Genomic DNA, 16,135 nt, shown 5'->3' with positions numbered 1-16,135 from the left:
AAGGTGATGCTTTAGCCATTAACTGAGATGACCACAACCCTCCATGTATCTCCTCCAGCAACGCCCTTTGCTGGTCCTCCTGTACCCAATTCCCCCCGGAGTTTATGACGCAACAGCCACAGCATTCAGAAAGAAGTTGAAGCTTAGTTGCCAAGTTGCCTGGAACCACTGGCACTGAGGCGACTTCCTGGCATCTGCATTTCAAGCCTGTGTTGCACTACTTTGGTCTTCAACTCCAAAATAAAGTTTGTCGCCAAGGCTGCAACCCTATACAGGCAACGACCAACTGACATGCAACTCTGACCGCATGCATCACGGCAACCCGGAAGTGGCTGGAAAAGGGGGTGGAGTGAGGCATAGCGGGATGGAGCAGGCTTATGCGTGCTCCGTCAATGTGCATGGGGATCAAGAACAGAACCCCTGTGCAAATTGGTCGTTGCCTGTACCCTCTTAGCTAGAGTAAGTTCTAATGCACTTAATGGGACTTACTTCTACATTGGTATGTACAGGATTGCACTGTAAATTAATACTTTACATGCTATTTTGAAATGGGCCACCTGAATCCTCCTTTTGATGGTGCACACATGTGCAGCAGAAGCATGTTTTAGCCATCCCTAACTTTTTGAATTAAGGTAACTAAAAATTTAAGGAAGCTGTGCACAGCAAGCCTAGGATTCAAGCTCAACACCACCATTTCTAGGTCAATGTAGAAAATCCAGCTGTTTTTTCCTTCTTTGCTTTAGGGCAGTGGTTTTCAACCAGTGTGCCGTGGCACTTTGGGGTGCCTTGAATGATGGTCAGGGGTGTTGTAGGCCACACTGGCCTCTGTCCCTCTTCCTTTCCTTCCTTCCCTCCTCTGATGCCCTCTTGCGTCTCTGCCTCCCAAAGGCTTGGACAGCTGTTTGTTGCGGCATCCCTGGCTACAAGCTTCCCAGGCGAATGGTGCCTCTGGAGATGGCCAGGGGATACTGGTTGCCAGAAGCCAAGGCAGCCTCAGAGAAAGCAAGCAAGCAAGCAAGCAAGCAAGCAAGCAAGCAAGCAAGCGGGCAAGGGAGCCCAGCCTGCCAGCCTTTGTTGTTGGGAATGGGTAGACAAGTCCCAGGCCCCTGTGGGGCAGTGTGAGGAGGCACCTCTCTTTGGGGCGGGGAGGGGCAGCTCAGAGACCAAGGGTGGTGGCAACAGCTGTCCAGAGGACTCCTAAGGAGAGGGGAGAGGAGAGGAGGCTGAGGGAACACTCCACAAGGGTGTTCAAAAAAGGGTGATAGGCTGCTAGCTCTGCAGGCAAGGGGTGACAGAACTGGGCTCCTGAGCCCCACAGGGGTGCCACAGAAAGAATGTAGATGGTCAAGGGAGCCGTGAATTCAAGAAGGTTGAAAACCTTAGGGAGCAGTCCTTAGGGAACAGTCCTCACAGACTGGATGCCCTACCAACTAATGCTTACAGGTCTGTCAGTATAGAGAGGGCTCCACAGCAAAGCCCTTGCAAGGTGAAGGTGAGGAAAGGGAGGCCAAACCAAAACCCTCCACAACCGATCAATACACTGCCTGCCCACCCACTCCACCTAACAAGGTTTTCCAGCTACAGGGGAAAAAATATTTTGACTACCATATGCACTAACATTCAAGATAGCTACTGAAATGCAATCTGCTTTGTGCCATATGCCAGCTTCCATCAGAGCCAAGAACATTCAGTTTCTGAACAGCTCTTGATTGTACACAAAACCACAGAAACTGAGAGTGACTTTTCAGTGACGGATCCTGTTGGGAAAACCGTGTGTACCAATTAAATTGAACTGCCGGTTGCTGCCACCTTAATTGAAGGAGATTCGGGGCATCAAAGGTAGGAGCAAAAGTACTATCCATAGATTTGAGTTCTAAAATAATCATTTTGGAATGGGAGGAGGACTTTCATTTTGCCAATTCAGGAAGCTGTAGAAGGTGGCTGGAAAATTAAGTACTATAGCTATGCAAAGGCAGTTCAGAATTTCTACCCAAACAAAATGTTTATATGCATGTCATAAGGGCATCTAAGGGGCTGGGTGTGGGGGGGTGTGAGGATACCTTCTTGAGAGCCTTAACGCCAGCAGGTCTGTTTTCCAGGCCCATGTAAAGTCTCCCCAGTTTCAGCCACATGGAGGCCACATTGAGGGAATATAAAGGATAATGTTTACTGCAAAAAAAGAAAAAGAGGAACAACATCTGCTTTCACCAGAACTTGAAACCTCAGTTCTACAAAATTTGTTTGCAACAGCTCGGCAGGCCAAGACACACATCTTGCCCTTCCTTTTATGCAATTATTGATAATGGTTGATTTACCATTTTCTTTTTAAACATGCATAACCATTTCGCCAAATGAATTGTACAGGACAAACATAAAACAAATTGCACAAAGAATAAAATACTTTGTAAAAATAACATTTATCCATTTACTTTTAATAAATCAAGGAACGGTGTCATAGCTGCATGTGCTCTATTCTGCCACTATTCCATTCTATCAAAGTGTTCCCTTCGCCTTTCCACTCTGATTCACGGGATTAGTTTATTCAGACATAACCCCACAGCCATATACTTTGCTCTCTTATTCTTCAGTGGAAGGAATTATTGGTGCGCTCCACTTTTCTTTCTTTTTGCTAACGCATTCCGGCTGTTGCCAACATATACACACACATGGTCAATTTGTGATCGTCTTATGAAATGGACTTTGGTCAAATGAGGCTTATACTTTTGCAGGGCAAACTACACACTTAGACCAGAGATCAGGTGAGCAGAGGGGCAACCCAAGAGCAATCTCGCAGCTGCAATGTCAGCATGCCGCTGGTTGCGCAGCCAGCCTAAACCAGCTTAGAAGATCAGTCTCCAAGTCCCCCCACCAAAAACACCAAAAAACCTGGGCAAATCACCAGGGTGATAAATCTGATTCGGGCTCCAGGGGAAGAATGTGCCATTGTGTTTTCCCAGTCACCGCTCCCCACCAGTATGGCTTCATACTGGCATCTGATTCAAAGGGAGATGTTCGTTTACACTCCACAGCTAGAGAGAAAATTATGCCCCGAGATAATTCGTTGAGCAGCCTCGCGACTGGCTCACACACAACAGTAGGGTGTGCCGTGCCACAGTCTCTGGGCTTAACATGCTGCTGGTAGTGCTCCTCTCTGCATGGGCTGCAGGGCAATGTTTCCAACAGAATATAAAAGAACACAACAGAACCTCAAACATTACAGCTTGCTGATACAGGGCTGCCTTCAAATGTCTACAAAAAGTCATAATTATTGATCTCCTTGATATCTGATGGGAGGGCGGGTGCCACTACCAAGAAGGCCCTCTGGTTGTTTCCCTGTAGCTTCACTTCTCGCAAGGAGGGAACTGCCAGAAGGCCCTCGGAGCTGGCTCTCAGTGTCCAGGTTGAATGATGGGGGTGGAGATGTTGCTTCAGGTATACAGGGACGAAGCCATTTAGGGCTTTTTTTAAAAAGTATTTGTTATTAAATATTTATTGGGTTAGCCATTTAGGGCTTTGAAGGTCAACACCAACAGCTGGATTTGTGCTCAGAAACGAACTGGGAGCCAATGTTGATCTTTTAGGACTGGTGCTACATGGTCCCAGCAGCTGCTCCAAGTCACTAATCTAGCAGCCCTATTCTGGATTAATGGTAGTTTCTGAGCCACTTACACTTCCTAGATGAACGTATAGTTTTTGCACTTCTCCAAAGTTTCTACTTTTCCAGCAGAAAACAAGTACCAATATGCATATATTTTGAATAAAATATTTTCAAAGATATGTATTTAAATAAAAATTGCCATGCAGATTTAACCCCTCCTCCACTGAGTGATTTATCTCGGTAGATCAAATCTAACCTTGCAGGGGGAGACATTTTATCAACTAGGATGATTCTCCTGAATCACCAGACAACCTACTTTTAAAAAGTGCTAACCATGTTTCATATAAAAATTGCACCTGGCAAGGACAGTTCTAGAAAAATTCCAAGGGGATTTCCCACTTTCCACCACACAAGAAGGAGTACCTCCAAGATTATGCCGTTGCAACACATACTTGTATGTTCCTTCTCCCATTCAGTTACAACAAAATGCTTTCCTTCCCCCCTCAAAGCTACCATTTCATTCATATGGAGATTTAAATAACATTAAACCTCACACAATCAACTAAGTATTCTTCAATCAGCTGACAGCCCCACTTCCGAAATATGTAAATAATTCAGGAGTTGTTTTCTTGGGATAACAAGCACATAATTATCTTGTTTTGCTTCTACCTGCTAGGCTTGGCTTACACAGAAACAGTCATTAATGAGATCAGTTCATTGAATTGGAAGGTGAAGGTGTGTTTGGGTGGGTGTGTTTCTTTAGAGACACTTCATACAAATTACACAGAAAAATTCAGGAACGCTACCTGTATGGTTTGATAATCTTCTGCCCGTAGCGCAAAGCACCCTCCCAGTCTTGCATGTACAGACAGACTCCCATAGCCTGGTACATCATGTGCAGCATGTAAACATTGCTCTCGACAAACACAGCGCCCATCTTGTCCAAGCTAAGCTCGCAAACCTCGAGCAGTTCACTTGGGGGTAAGCCAAAAGTTAAGGAGCACAGAAAGGAAGCGGCGAACGAATGCCCAGTTATGACTCCAGGGCTACACAGCTGAACACCTGTTCCTGAAAAGCCAAGTCTTCTTAAGCAAAATCACAAGCGTTCCATACAGAAATGTACAGCCCTGCTCCATTGCAGAAACACACAAACTGGAAGGGACTTAAGAGGTCATGTGGTCCAAGCTCCTGCTCCACGCCAGAAGTGCAATGCAAGATGCAAGAAAGACATTCCTGGGCCTCTGATTAGACAATGGAAGCCCAGTGTATCTGGAGGCAGTTTGTTCCTCTGTTGCATAGACTTTTCTCCTGAGGTTTAGCTTAAAAAACCTGTTTCCTTGCTATTTCCACTGCTCTCTAGGAGCGTCAGAGGATAAGCCTGCTCCATCTTTGCCATGACAGCCCTTCAAGTATTTGTTCCTAGCAGATGGCATTCACAGGCAAACTGCATCTGAACATTATTGTTAGCTACCTTGGGAGGAGGTCCTGAGCTCAGATAGCTCAACGGTCAGGTGGTGGACTCTCATACCCAGGCATTTGAAGGAGCACATAATTCCATCTTCTTTTACATGATGTTGTAAAATCTACATGAAACTGCTGGCTAAGACTGTCAATGGAATTGGGAAGAAATATTATCAGTCTTAGTCTCTCTCTGGCATTTTCATCAGCTCCCAGGAAGGTTCCGAACCCCTATCTGGGATCAGTGATAAGACAATGCAGGCAAACAAGAGGAAACGGAAGCCCATCAAGACAGAGGCACTGTTGGGTGGCAGTATTCAGCTTGCTTTGCACTGGGTTGCACGCCCCTCTGAAGCATCAGATATGGAGCTTGGGAGTGAGAATGAAGCATGGACCCATTTCCATTCCTGCTCAGACCCACAGATTTCCAATGAGGGGGCTCCACTGCACTGGAGGCCTGACCTCCAGCACAAAGCTACTGCCAGGATAAAGGTAAAGGTAAAAGGAACCCTGACAATTAGGTTCAGTTGTGACCAACTCTGGGGTTGCACACTCATCTTGCTTTATTGGCCAAGGGAACTGGCGTACAGCTTCCGGGTCATGTGACCAGCATGACTAAACTGCTTCTGGCGAACCAGAGCAGCTCACGGAAACACTGTTTACCTTCCCGCCGGAGTGGTACCTATTTATCTACTGTACTTGCACTTTGACGTGCTTTTGAATTGCTAGGTTGGCAGGAGCAGGGACCAAGCAACAGGAGCTCACTCCATCGCGGGGATTCGAACCGCTGACCTTCTGATCGGCAAGTCCTAGGCTCTGTGGTTTAACCCACAGTGCCACCCGCGTCCCACTGCCAGGATAGGACCCTGAAATTTGTTGGATCCTGTACCAGTTCAGCTACTAGAGAGGAAACCCCTCTACATTCCTGACTAGAAGGAAGCAACAGGGCTCCATTTGTGGCAGTGACTCTGTTGCTTTGACCATCCTTGGGCTGGGCTAGGATTGCATTACCCACCTGGAATCACCCCACAATTATGTAAAATAATCCCAAAGAAATGTTAAATCAGTGGAGGGTCTCGCACTCACCTACTGTGTTAGACTAAATAGCTTTGCACACTCCCTTTCTTGCATTGCTGGTCAAAAAAATTACACTCCAGAGCAGTTGCAAATCACTTTTTACCTTGCTTTACTGCAGCCAAGTTCAGCTCTAAGAGAAACCAAACCTACTTGCTGGAAAAGAAACTCTGGGGTCGAGAAACAAAGCAAGGGGTGGGGGGAGATGAGAGAGGAATACAGCAGCCTGACGCTGGGGAATTGCATTTTTGGACATGCCTCAACAAAATGAGGCTGCTCAATTGAATCTAAAGTTCAGCTTAAACAGAGAGCACAGATAAGAAAGAGAGCGAGTGAGAAAGAGAACACCAAAGGATATATTTGTAGTGTTTGGCCCTCCTGAATTCCTCAATCACATTTCTGGCATATTTGATCATATCTCGCACGGCTTCTGCTGATGGAGGCTCGTTCAGCTTGCGGATTTCCAGTTTATCTTTGTCCTGAGGGAAGAGTTGCGAGAGAGTTACAAGGCCTCCCCCAGCTCCGAGACAAAAAGCAGATCCACACAGAAACCAACAATAGCTGTGCAAAACACACACAGCGAGAGAGAGAGAAAGAGAGAGAGAGAGATTATAGGGATCTGTTAAAAGAAGAGAACTTAAAACTATGATAAAAATTAACCAGGGTTTCTCACAGAGGACATGAGGGTAGTGCTGTAGCATCTGCATGGGTCCCTGACTAATTATCTCCTGGGGTAGCCAATGGATGGCTCTCTGGCGTTGGTGGGCTCTAACTCCCATCAGCCAGCATGGCCACGTTGGTCAAGGATGATGACAGTTTCAGTCCAGCCACATTTGGAGGGCACCCTGTTGCCTACCCATGTCTTCCACACACTGTTAGGTGAATAGGAAGCTCCATTATATGGACTCAGTATTCCCTATCCAACAACACTCTAGGGCTTTAAGCAGGAACATTTTCAAGCACTGCCTGAAGATGCCACATACTAAAGGGGCTGCTTTGGACCCTGGATGGCGTGAGACTCAAATGCTGCCTGTCAGAAGTGGGCGGAGCCACTGTGCTGAATTCCTGGTGGGTGGGTTGCTGCTGCTTGTATGGGGGGGCAAGGTGGGGAAGAGTGCAGTGCGAATGCACCAGCAGGAACACCAGATTGGCTCCGTTGGTGCATTTGCACAGCGGGAACATCCCTCCCGGTGACCCACCTTCTGGGGAGCTAGCATGGTGGCTATTCCCCCTCCCCCAGCAAGCTGCTTCTGGGACATGTTCCCTTAATACACACACCCTCCCCCAAATTTCTCAGGTTAATGTCTTGATCATCCCAAATGCTGCATCTGCTCTCTGGAGAGAGGGAGAGATTGTGGGAAAGCTATATGGGGGGGGGGGGGACAGGGGGTAAGGCTGTGCTCAGCCGCAGCCCTACTGCAAGGGTGTCAGTGACTGGCTGGACGACGAGGAGTGGTGGGAGGCTTCAGTTGGAGAACTCCCTCAGGAAGCCTCAGAAGAGGAAGGCTCAGAGCCTGAGGGGTGACAGTGGGACACTGAAAACAGGTCAGAGGATGAAGGGGGGAGGCCATAAGGGTTGGATGCGGATGCTTATGCATTAAATTTGTACACTGCCCTATACCCATAGAACAAGCAACAGGCTTCAGTGAGAGAGAGGAAGAGGAGACAGAAAGCACTGCAGACATAGGACAGGCAGTTGAGGAGGAGGTAGGGGGTGAGGCTGCAATAGGTTGCAGCAGTCCTACTATATTCATCCCTGCTCCTCCCTTGTCTCCAACGGCATGGAGGGCCTTGTGTGCAGCAGAGCAAAGAGCACAGGGGGAGTTTAAGTCTGCTGGGAAAACAGCCAGACAGAGGAGAGACTTAGGGAGAAATGGAAGGCCCAGATTATCAATTCAGACAACTGATTTACTAGGCGCCAGTCTTGCCCGTAGGTTTCTCTGTCTGTATTCTGTTTCCCTGAATAGAGAATCAACTCTACTGCTCACCTCTGAGTCTCTGCGCTGATGTGCAGCTGAACCAGCTCTGACAAAGAGTAACCAATATGATGGTTCTTGGGTTCCTCCTCCCACCAGCCCCAGGGAACATGGTCAGTAGTCAGAGATGGCTGGAGCTGTAGCCCAACGGGAGAAACTAATGTGGAGCCCACTACTCCCGCAGTCTAAATGGTTGACCTTGAATAAGCCAGACACAGCTGCACCAATGGGAATTGGAAGCAGGAGGTACGCCATGTCACAGATCTGCTTTATAGCCTCATATTACAGGCACAATATAAATATTAGATGGTAATAAATGATGATGAGGTAAAGAACCCAAACAAAAAAAAAATGCTATGCCTTTGCTATAAAGTTGAGCTATAAATCTAAATAATAAATAAAGCATGTGCACTCTATTAAATACAATCACCTTTTTTTTAGTAATGCACTCTCTGCAATCGCAAGTGAAGAAATAGGAATCTCTTAATCGATCATTCCTATCTTCTGTGGGATATAGCAGGTCAATGTAACTGGTAAAAATCTGGAAAAGACAGACGGGTAATATAACAACAGCAGATAGGTATTAAAATGCTATAGGTTATACATAAACATACACTGACCTACAAACTGGTTGCAGTGAGTGGCCAGAAACTCGCTGCATTTCCACAATGCACCAGGTTTCAGGGCTAAGTCCCAGGAAAATACAGCCCAAGTTCAGTTTGTTTACTACTGATAGAATCTGCAGGTATTAATGGCTGAACATGTGTCAGCTTAAAGTGGGGACACACAACACCCCTATCCATGCCAGCTCCATTTCCAACTCTCTGAAGAGGGAGCCTAACTGCATCCAGCTCAGAGGCCTTCCTGCAGTTGGGAACCTGATGTTATCTGATTCCCTGGAGAAGGGTCCAAGCCAGGGGTCAGCAAACTTTTTCAGGATGGGGCCAGTCCACCATCCCTCAGACCTTGTGGGGAGCCGGACCCACCATCTCCCAAAAGGAGGGGAGGGAAGGGGAAGTTCCACTGCACAACCAAAATTTTGTGCGTCAGCAGATCAGTTTTGTTCGATACCACCAATACTCTTGTTCAAAGATGGAGAATAGACTCCTTTGGAAGGTGGTGTACTGTAAGCAGAGGTTGGCTGGTCATCTGCCATGGATGCTTTAGTTGAGATTCCTGCTCTGCAGGGGGTTGGACTAGATGACCTGAGGGTTCTATATCATGGCCGGAATCTTGAGATTTGTTTTTGTTGGATTTTGAATTTTGCTGCAAGTCTGAACACAGAATGGCATATAGGCAGAGATACATTTATTCTAAGCCTCTTTGTGGATGCAAAAAAGTAAACAGCCACTCAGTTTGCCTTGGCTAGCAAAGTATCTTATCTGCCCAGAAGAAGCAGAAGCAGAAAACAGAACTCCAAATACACGCAAACTCAAAGAATTTTCTTCCGGTTATAAAATAAGACGGAAAGTTTCAAATGCTGATCTTAAAATTTCTCACCCAAAATATAATACAATTAAAAGGCTACAAGGAAAACCAAACACATATCTGCTCCAGCGCCAACGCACGGTTTTCCACTGAGTCTGCTCTTGTTTGTGTGCATGTGTGTGTCCTTCACCTTCTCTCAACATGCCCAGGGCAAGTTGATTTTAGTTTGCAGTTGCTTGTTTTTATCCTACAGTGAGTGCATCTCAATTGCTTTTCTCCAGGCAGAAAATATGGGAGCCAATCTAAACACGCACGCAGACACACAGAAATCTTGACAGGTTTCCCATGCAGTACCCAGGTTGAGCCAGAAGGTGGAGGCACAGGCCACGCCACAGAGGACAAATCTGTTGCGCTTCTGCGCTAATTGAATGGCAGAGAACCTTTTCCAGGAGTTCAATACTCCCTTGATTAGGAATATTCTACCAACTTGTTAACACACACTCTTTCTGTTGGCACTGCTGTTATTCCGTTTAATCGTCTTTATTTTACATAAATGAATACGTATAAGGCATTCAAAGGGAACATGTAAATATTTTCCTCAATAATCCCACAACTGGGATTTCTGGAATGCAGCAAAAGTAAACGATGTCCTCGCCCCTCGTGGGAACGTCAGGTAACCATGGATCTGTGGGGAAGGGAGTGGTAGTCGTGTGGTGGACTAATGGAGTGAGTTAGGTTATGAAACAGGCCGGCCTGACATGCTGCAGGCAGTATCTGAAGCTAAGGTAAAGGTAAAGGGACCCCTGATCATTATGTCCAGTCGTGGCCGACTTTGGGGTTGCGGCACTCATCTCGCTTTATTGGCTGAGGGAGCCAGCATACAGCTTCCGGGTCAGGTGGCCAGCATGACTAAGCCGCTTCTGGCGAACCAGAGCAGTGCACGGAAACGCCATTTACCCTCCCGCCGGAGTGGTACCTATTTATCTACTTGCACTTTGGTATGCTTTCGAACTGCTAGGTTGGCAGGAGCAGGGACCGAGCAACAGGAGCTCACCCTGTCACGGAGATTCGAACTGCTAACCTTCTGATAGGCAAATCCTAGGCTCTGTGGTTTAAACCACAGCGCCGCCCGCGTCCCTCATCTGAAGCTACCCTTGGCCTATTTAAGTGACCTCTTCAAACCTGAGTCCAAGGGGGGGGGGAAATACCCGTGATTCTGTTGCTGAAAAACAGCAGGCCCATGTTAACCTTTTGCACCGTCCTATTTTACATCCAATCCCCATTCCTCAGAGAGAGGAGGACGACATGGTTAAACAACATGCTTAAGAAACACGGGTTAAGCCTGGCTAATACTTGTGGGGAGAAGTGAGGGAGAACTCATGAGGGGGCTGCAATTTTGGACAGGAGACCTCCTTTAAATACCAGGTGTGGTTTCTGTCAGAGAAAGAAGTCACCGTTTCGAGAGGGGAGGTGCTGGCTCCCAGAGGTTAAAGACCACATCATCATAACTGGATTTGGAAATGAAGAGGAGAATCCTCAAACGGGGTGTGGAGGATGAGTTTACCACACAGATGAAAAGACACACCACAGGTGCATGGCAGGCTGTGTGTTTTACAAACCAGTCCCTCCCCACCCCTTGAAAGCAGGCATCCACTGCACATTTACCTCATCACCAGCTTCTATCTCCTGCACAGCTCTGACTTCAGCCACGGTCCCTTTGTAGGTGACAATCACGTTGGGGCAACAACTGTGGTTCATGAGCGCCACACTGACAAAAACAAAAGGGCACCCATTTGTTCCATGAGCAGCAATATTGAAGACCACAAGGAAGAGAACTGTATACTGTAGGACTTGCGACCATTACCTGTGTTGAATGGGCATATAACATAACACCAAGCCAAACCATGGCTCAGCACAGATGTGAAAGTGCGAGGGCTCCTGGGGAATGGGTCGCACCTGCAGTCCTCCCCATAGTCCTCCCGCTATTACACTCATGGAAAGCAAGCCATAGTTTGGCTCAACATTGTGGAGGCTCGTCTCCTCCAGACAAACCTTGGTTAAAGCCCATGGTTTGCTTGGAGTGAAACAAACCGTGAGCTTGGGTTTGGGTGGCTCACTAAGGCAAACCGTGACTTAGCTCACAGCAGTGCAACAGCAGCAGGACCAGAGAAGTAGCTCAGCAGCTGCAAACGCCTCTTTGGAAAGCTGTGCATTTGCAGCAAGCCTGTATTTGATTTAGCGTTATGTGCAAAGCAGCTCAAAAGTCTCTTTATGAAGTTTATTCTTACAACTGTATGATCAGGGCAAAGTTGCGAGTTCATGAAGGAATCTCAAAGACAACAAAATGTCTTATCAGCTTATAGAATTTACCTCCACAAGTGAAGTCCTAGGAAACAGCAGCAAAGCCACAGTGAAGCACCTTAAAATCTCAATAGTTTCAAGGGAACTACTGTATTGGCCCTTTGAGATCCTGGACCACTCAGACCTGGTATATGGTGAGGACCCGGTTCATAAGATAGGCACAGATGTTGAACACAAAGAGGAAGGGAGCTGTGTGCAGGACTCCAAGAGCTGAGAAAGGAATGTCTTGCTCAGCTTTGCAAATAACTTACAGCATTGGGGGATTTTGTTGTTGTTGTTGTTGTTGGAAACTAATTGATAGGTCTTAGAAATTGTGTCTGTGTGTTTGCCCCCTGGGGGAGATACTGCATCTAAAACACTTACTCGGGGAATATCGCTGATCCCAAGTGTGAAAGTTCTTCATCTTCAATTGTGAAGCCGTTACAGTTCACCTGAGAGAAAGCGAAAGATGGCGAGAAATTAAAAACCCGCTGGCTTGTTGAGCATTGCATGCCTAAGTGACCATATTTGTCTGCCCCATCCTGATTAATCTGATTAGAATGCTGCTTATTCTTAATCAAGTCTTGCTGCTGAGCGACTAGCTTTACAAGAAGGGAGGTCAGAGTTTGCCTGCAATTTAGTTTTATAGTGGAAGATTAAGGATGCAGCAGCCGGGCTGAGCTGCAGTAGAGTGTGTCAGCATCCTGGAACCAGGTGGGGCCAAAAGGCAGCTGAGTGTGTTATTATCAGTCTCAAAATGACATTCAGTTCCAAGCCGTACCTTCCATTACATCATTTAGACAGCATCATCTTTTAAAATGTGTATACAACAGCATTCATGTCATGTACTAACATCAAACGTTACTATCTCGATGTTTGTAAAAAAAAATCATTTCCTAATATATAGTGTTTATGTTTACAATATGTGCTCAGTATGTTTATGTATTGGTGTGCATTTTGTATATCTACTCTATGATACATATTATTGTTTCTTTTTTAAAGAAAGTCAACAATAAATTAAAAGGGTAAAAGCTAAAGAAAATGGGACTGAGTACTAGGCTATATCAAAAGGGGGGGGGGGGAATGAGAACTGCATAGCACTTCCACACTTTACATTTTGGGGACAAATACTGAAGAAATGTAATATGCAAACATGCATAAAATTATTTGCCAAGGCTTTGGTTTCCAGAACCACTAGGAGGCTTCTAATAGAGGGTTTTTGGGGATGATTCAATTTAGTGCATGCAACACCCTTAAACCATTTTGAAGCAAAGTCCATTCCTCCTGCCCCATCTGACAGAGTTTTCTGGGGCTGGCAAGGCCCAAAATGTGGGATTTATCACACAAAATTGCACACAATTCTAAGCTTCTTTTTCAACCTTACTTCCTGTACTTCTGGTTCAGTGCAAGATCACATACTCCCAAAGGTGCCATTTGGATCCAGCCTAACCCCCTACCCCCTTTTTAAAATCCATCTTACTTGACCAAAAAGGACCACAAGAGCTGCATTGTCAGGGTATTCTATATGCTTTGAATAAAAGTGATGGAGAGCCGAGATGTCATTCTGAATCAACTCTCTCTTTTCATTGTCGAGCTTATCGAGATCTGCAAAGGAAAAGAAATCCCTTTTCAATACAAAGACCAATTTACTTGCAGTGAAGTGCAGCGAAGTCTGCTTCAAGACAGGACGCCCTCGAAGAAAAGAGAACCAGTCACAAGAACTCTTCTTTGAACTGCAGGGAGTATCATTTTCTTCCTTGTAGGCCTTGTGGAAGGGAACAATGCCAGGAAGCATCTAACAGCTGGCACATTTCTACCCATATATTAGCTGGGGATAATATTGGCTTATGAAACGCACTGTGTAATCTTTTTGTGTATTTGTCAATGCACCACTAACGAATGCTCGAGTATGCCACTGAACCACTGAATTAAATGACACCTGATGAAAGGCCTCCCTGTGTGGGAAGAAGAGTTCCTCACAGGACATCAAAACTGGGTTTTTACTCTGGTTAAAAAAACAATCAATCGAAAATAAAATATTGATAAATGCCACGCCAGACTTCAGTAAATGATAGAGACCCTAGAGTGAGTGTGTGTGTGTGTGGCAGGTGGGGTGGGGTGGGGTGGGGGGGGGGAGATGATGCAGTGTGGTGTAGTGGTTAAAAGCGGTAGTCTCGTAATCTGGTGAACCGGGTTCGCGTATCTGCTCTACCACATGCAGCTGCTGGGTGACCTTGGGCCAGTCACACTTCTCTGAAGTCTCTCAGTCTCACTCACCTCACAGAGTGTATGTTGTGGGGGAGGAAGGGAAAGGAGAATGTTAGCCGCTTTGAGACTCCTTCAGGTAGTGATAAAGCGGGATATCAAATCCAAACTCTTCTCCCTCCCCCCCCCCCACATACTGCATAAAAATGTGATCTTGCAGCCCATTTCTGCTCAATTCAGCATCAGGTTGCCTGAAAAAGTGACACATTAAACAACCTAATATGCTAAAGCCAGAAGGTTGGTGGGTTTTTTTTTAAAATGGTCTTCCTAAAAATGCAATAAATATAATGAAGTGGTATTCTTGTCAAATGCACAAAAGTTGTACATTTATTCCTAGAGATAGCTGCATTTCATGACCGCATCTCATGGTGCTCCAACTGAGCAGAAGTCAAATCTAAGACATTATAGTTCTCTAATATGTGCATGGTTGTGCTCACTTGTTCCCCTTATTGTCAGCACCGAGGAAGAGAGCAGCCCTATGAATGCTTGGCAGGCAATTCCAGTTTGCTTAGCCTTCTTAATAGCGGCTCAGTTTTGAGCTCTGCCTTGAGCTGGGGAAATAAGTTCACACACACGCACAGGCCTTCACTCCTCCTTAGATCACCTTTAGGAGCATTTGGGATGCGGCAACCGCCGAGGACATGTCAGATTTGACTGGCAGTGACAGATATGCAACTCAACACTGGAGGGCCCTGCAATTAGCCCCAAAGACACTGTCACTATCAAGCAACTGTACCATCACTGACTAGATGCCCCCTGGTAACAATGCTGGCTGTTTTAAAATTTCACATTACAATCCACCAAAGTCACCCGAGTTGCCAGGAAGGCTGTTTTGACAAGACAGAAGTGTAATCAATGGACCAGAATTTCAATTCACTTTTATCCCAAGTTAAGGGGAACAATACAATCATTGGCGGTGGCAGCGGGGTGGGGAGAATGGTATATCTACCTTGTTGAGGTAGATATAGAAACGCACATGCATAAAATGTTTGTGTATTGTACTATGATTAGTATGCGCAAAGCTATAGAGGCAAAATGCAAACAGCAAGGCCAAAGAGGGTATATATAGCCTGTGACTTTTCCACGAAAACTCACTGTATTCAAGATAAACAAGGATAATTCATAACAGAAGTGATAATGTAACCTTTTGGTACTGTATTGTGTCTGTTTTTTATTGTTTTTGCCTATTGCATTGTATTTTTGATGTACTGTTAGTCACTTTGAGACTTTTTCTAAAGAGCGATGAATAAATATCATTCTCAATACTACAGGAAGAGAGAGAGAGAGAGACATGTAAAAACAGGCAGGTTTTGTTGAACAGCTACAAAACGCTTTCTGAACCCCCTATGGAATAACCCTTGGAGTCTTCCTTTTTTCTATACTTACGGGATTCAAACTCTGTTATAGAAAGGAGCTTTTCTGACTCAGTCCTCCCAGGGTGTGTTTTCTAGTAACGAAGAAAAGAAAAGTGACATTTTCAAAAAAATCCCCCACACACATTCCATCAGCTTATTCACAACTGTCCTTTCTAACACACACACTGCCCAGATGAGTCAACAAACTGCACTCTGGTTTAAATCTGCTGACACCCTAGGCCACTATATCCCAAAACTCCTGTGAAAATGCCTGCACAAACAGAACAAGTATTTCTTAATTATTATTTTTAAACGAAAATCGTAATTTCTTTTAGCTGCAGATTTGCAGAAAGCAACTAACAGCAGCAAGCTATTAGAAGGCAGACTTTGCTTTGAGGAAAGTGAATAATCTCAATGTTGACAGAGTTCAAAAGCAACACTCCAGCGTTGGCCTAAGGCCACTTCTTTGTAATCTTGGCCATTAAATATGGGTTTGCAGGTGGCCCAGCAGCTGAGGTTCAGGGACTACGGTTTGCATATTTAGCTTTCATATGGCATGTAGGGCTCCCTCCCACTTCCCTGCAAGCTATAAAAGCACAAATTTATTCCAATGACTTTTCATCATTAAACATCTAATTTTG

At 45.7% G+C, this 16,135-nt stretch overlaps 2 protein-coding genes across 2 annotated transcripts in view; one reads left to right on the top strand and one right to left on the bottom strand.

The window, feature by feature from the left end:
- PTPN14 (protein tyrosine phosphatase non-receptor type 14) overlaps positions 1–16,135 on the top strand; it is a 455,032-nt gene that overhangs the window by 117,212 nt on the left and 321,685 nt on the right. The gene's annotated exons all lie outside the window — the stretch shown is intronic.
- Positions 1–16,135, bottom strand: part of SMYD2 (SET and MYND domain containing 2) — a 35,025-nt gene that overhangs the window by 804 nt on the left and 18,086 nt on the right. The window contains exons 4-11 of the mRNA XM_081904230.1: positions 15,526–15,586; positions 13,355–13,479; positions 12,259–12,326; positions 11,200–11,302; positions 8,537–8,647; positions 6,489–6,609; positions 4,405–4,579; positions 2,061–2,169 (exon numbers count right to left, since the gene is read on the bottom strand). Of these exons, the coding sequence (XP_081760356.1) occupies positions 2,061–2,169; positions 4,405–4,579; positions 6,489–6,609; positions 8,537–8,647; positions 11,200–11,302; positions 12,259–12,326; positions 13,355–13,479; positions 15,526–15,586 (873 nt within the window). The remainder of the gene's footprint in view (positions 1–2,060; positions 2,170–4,404; positions 4,580–6,488; positions 6,610–8,536; positions 8,648–11,199; positions 11,303–12,258; positions 12,327–13,354; positions 13,480–15,525; positions 15,587–16,135) is intronic.

Source organism: Podarcis melisellensis (genome assembly GCF_964234715.1).
Source record: "Podarcis melisellensis genome assembly, chromosome: 3".
Lineage (NCBI taxonomy): Eukaryota > Metazoa > Chordata > Lepidosauria > Squamata > Lacertidae > Podarcis > Podarcis melisellensis.
This window is presented reverse-complemented; position numbering and strand designations above follow the sequence as displayed.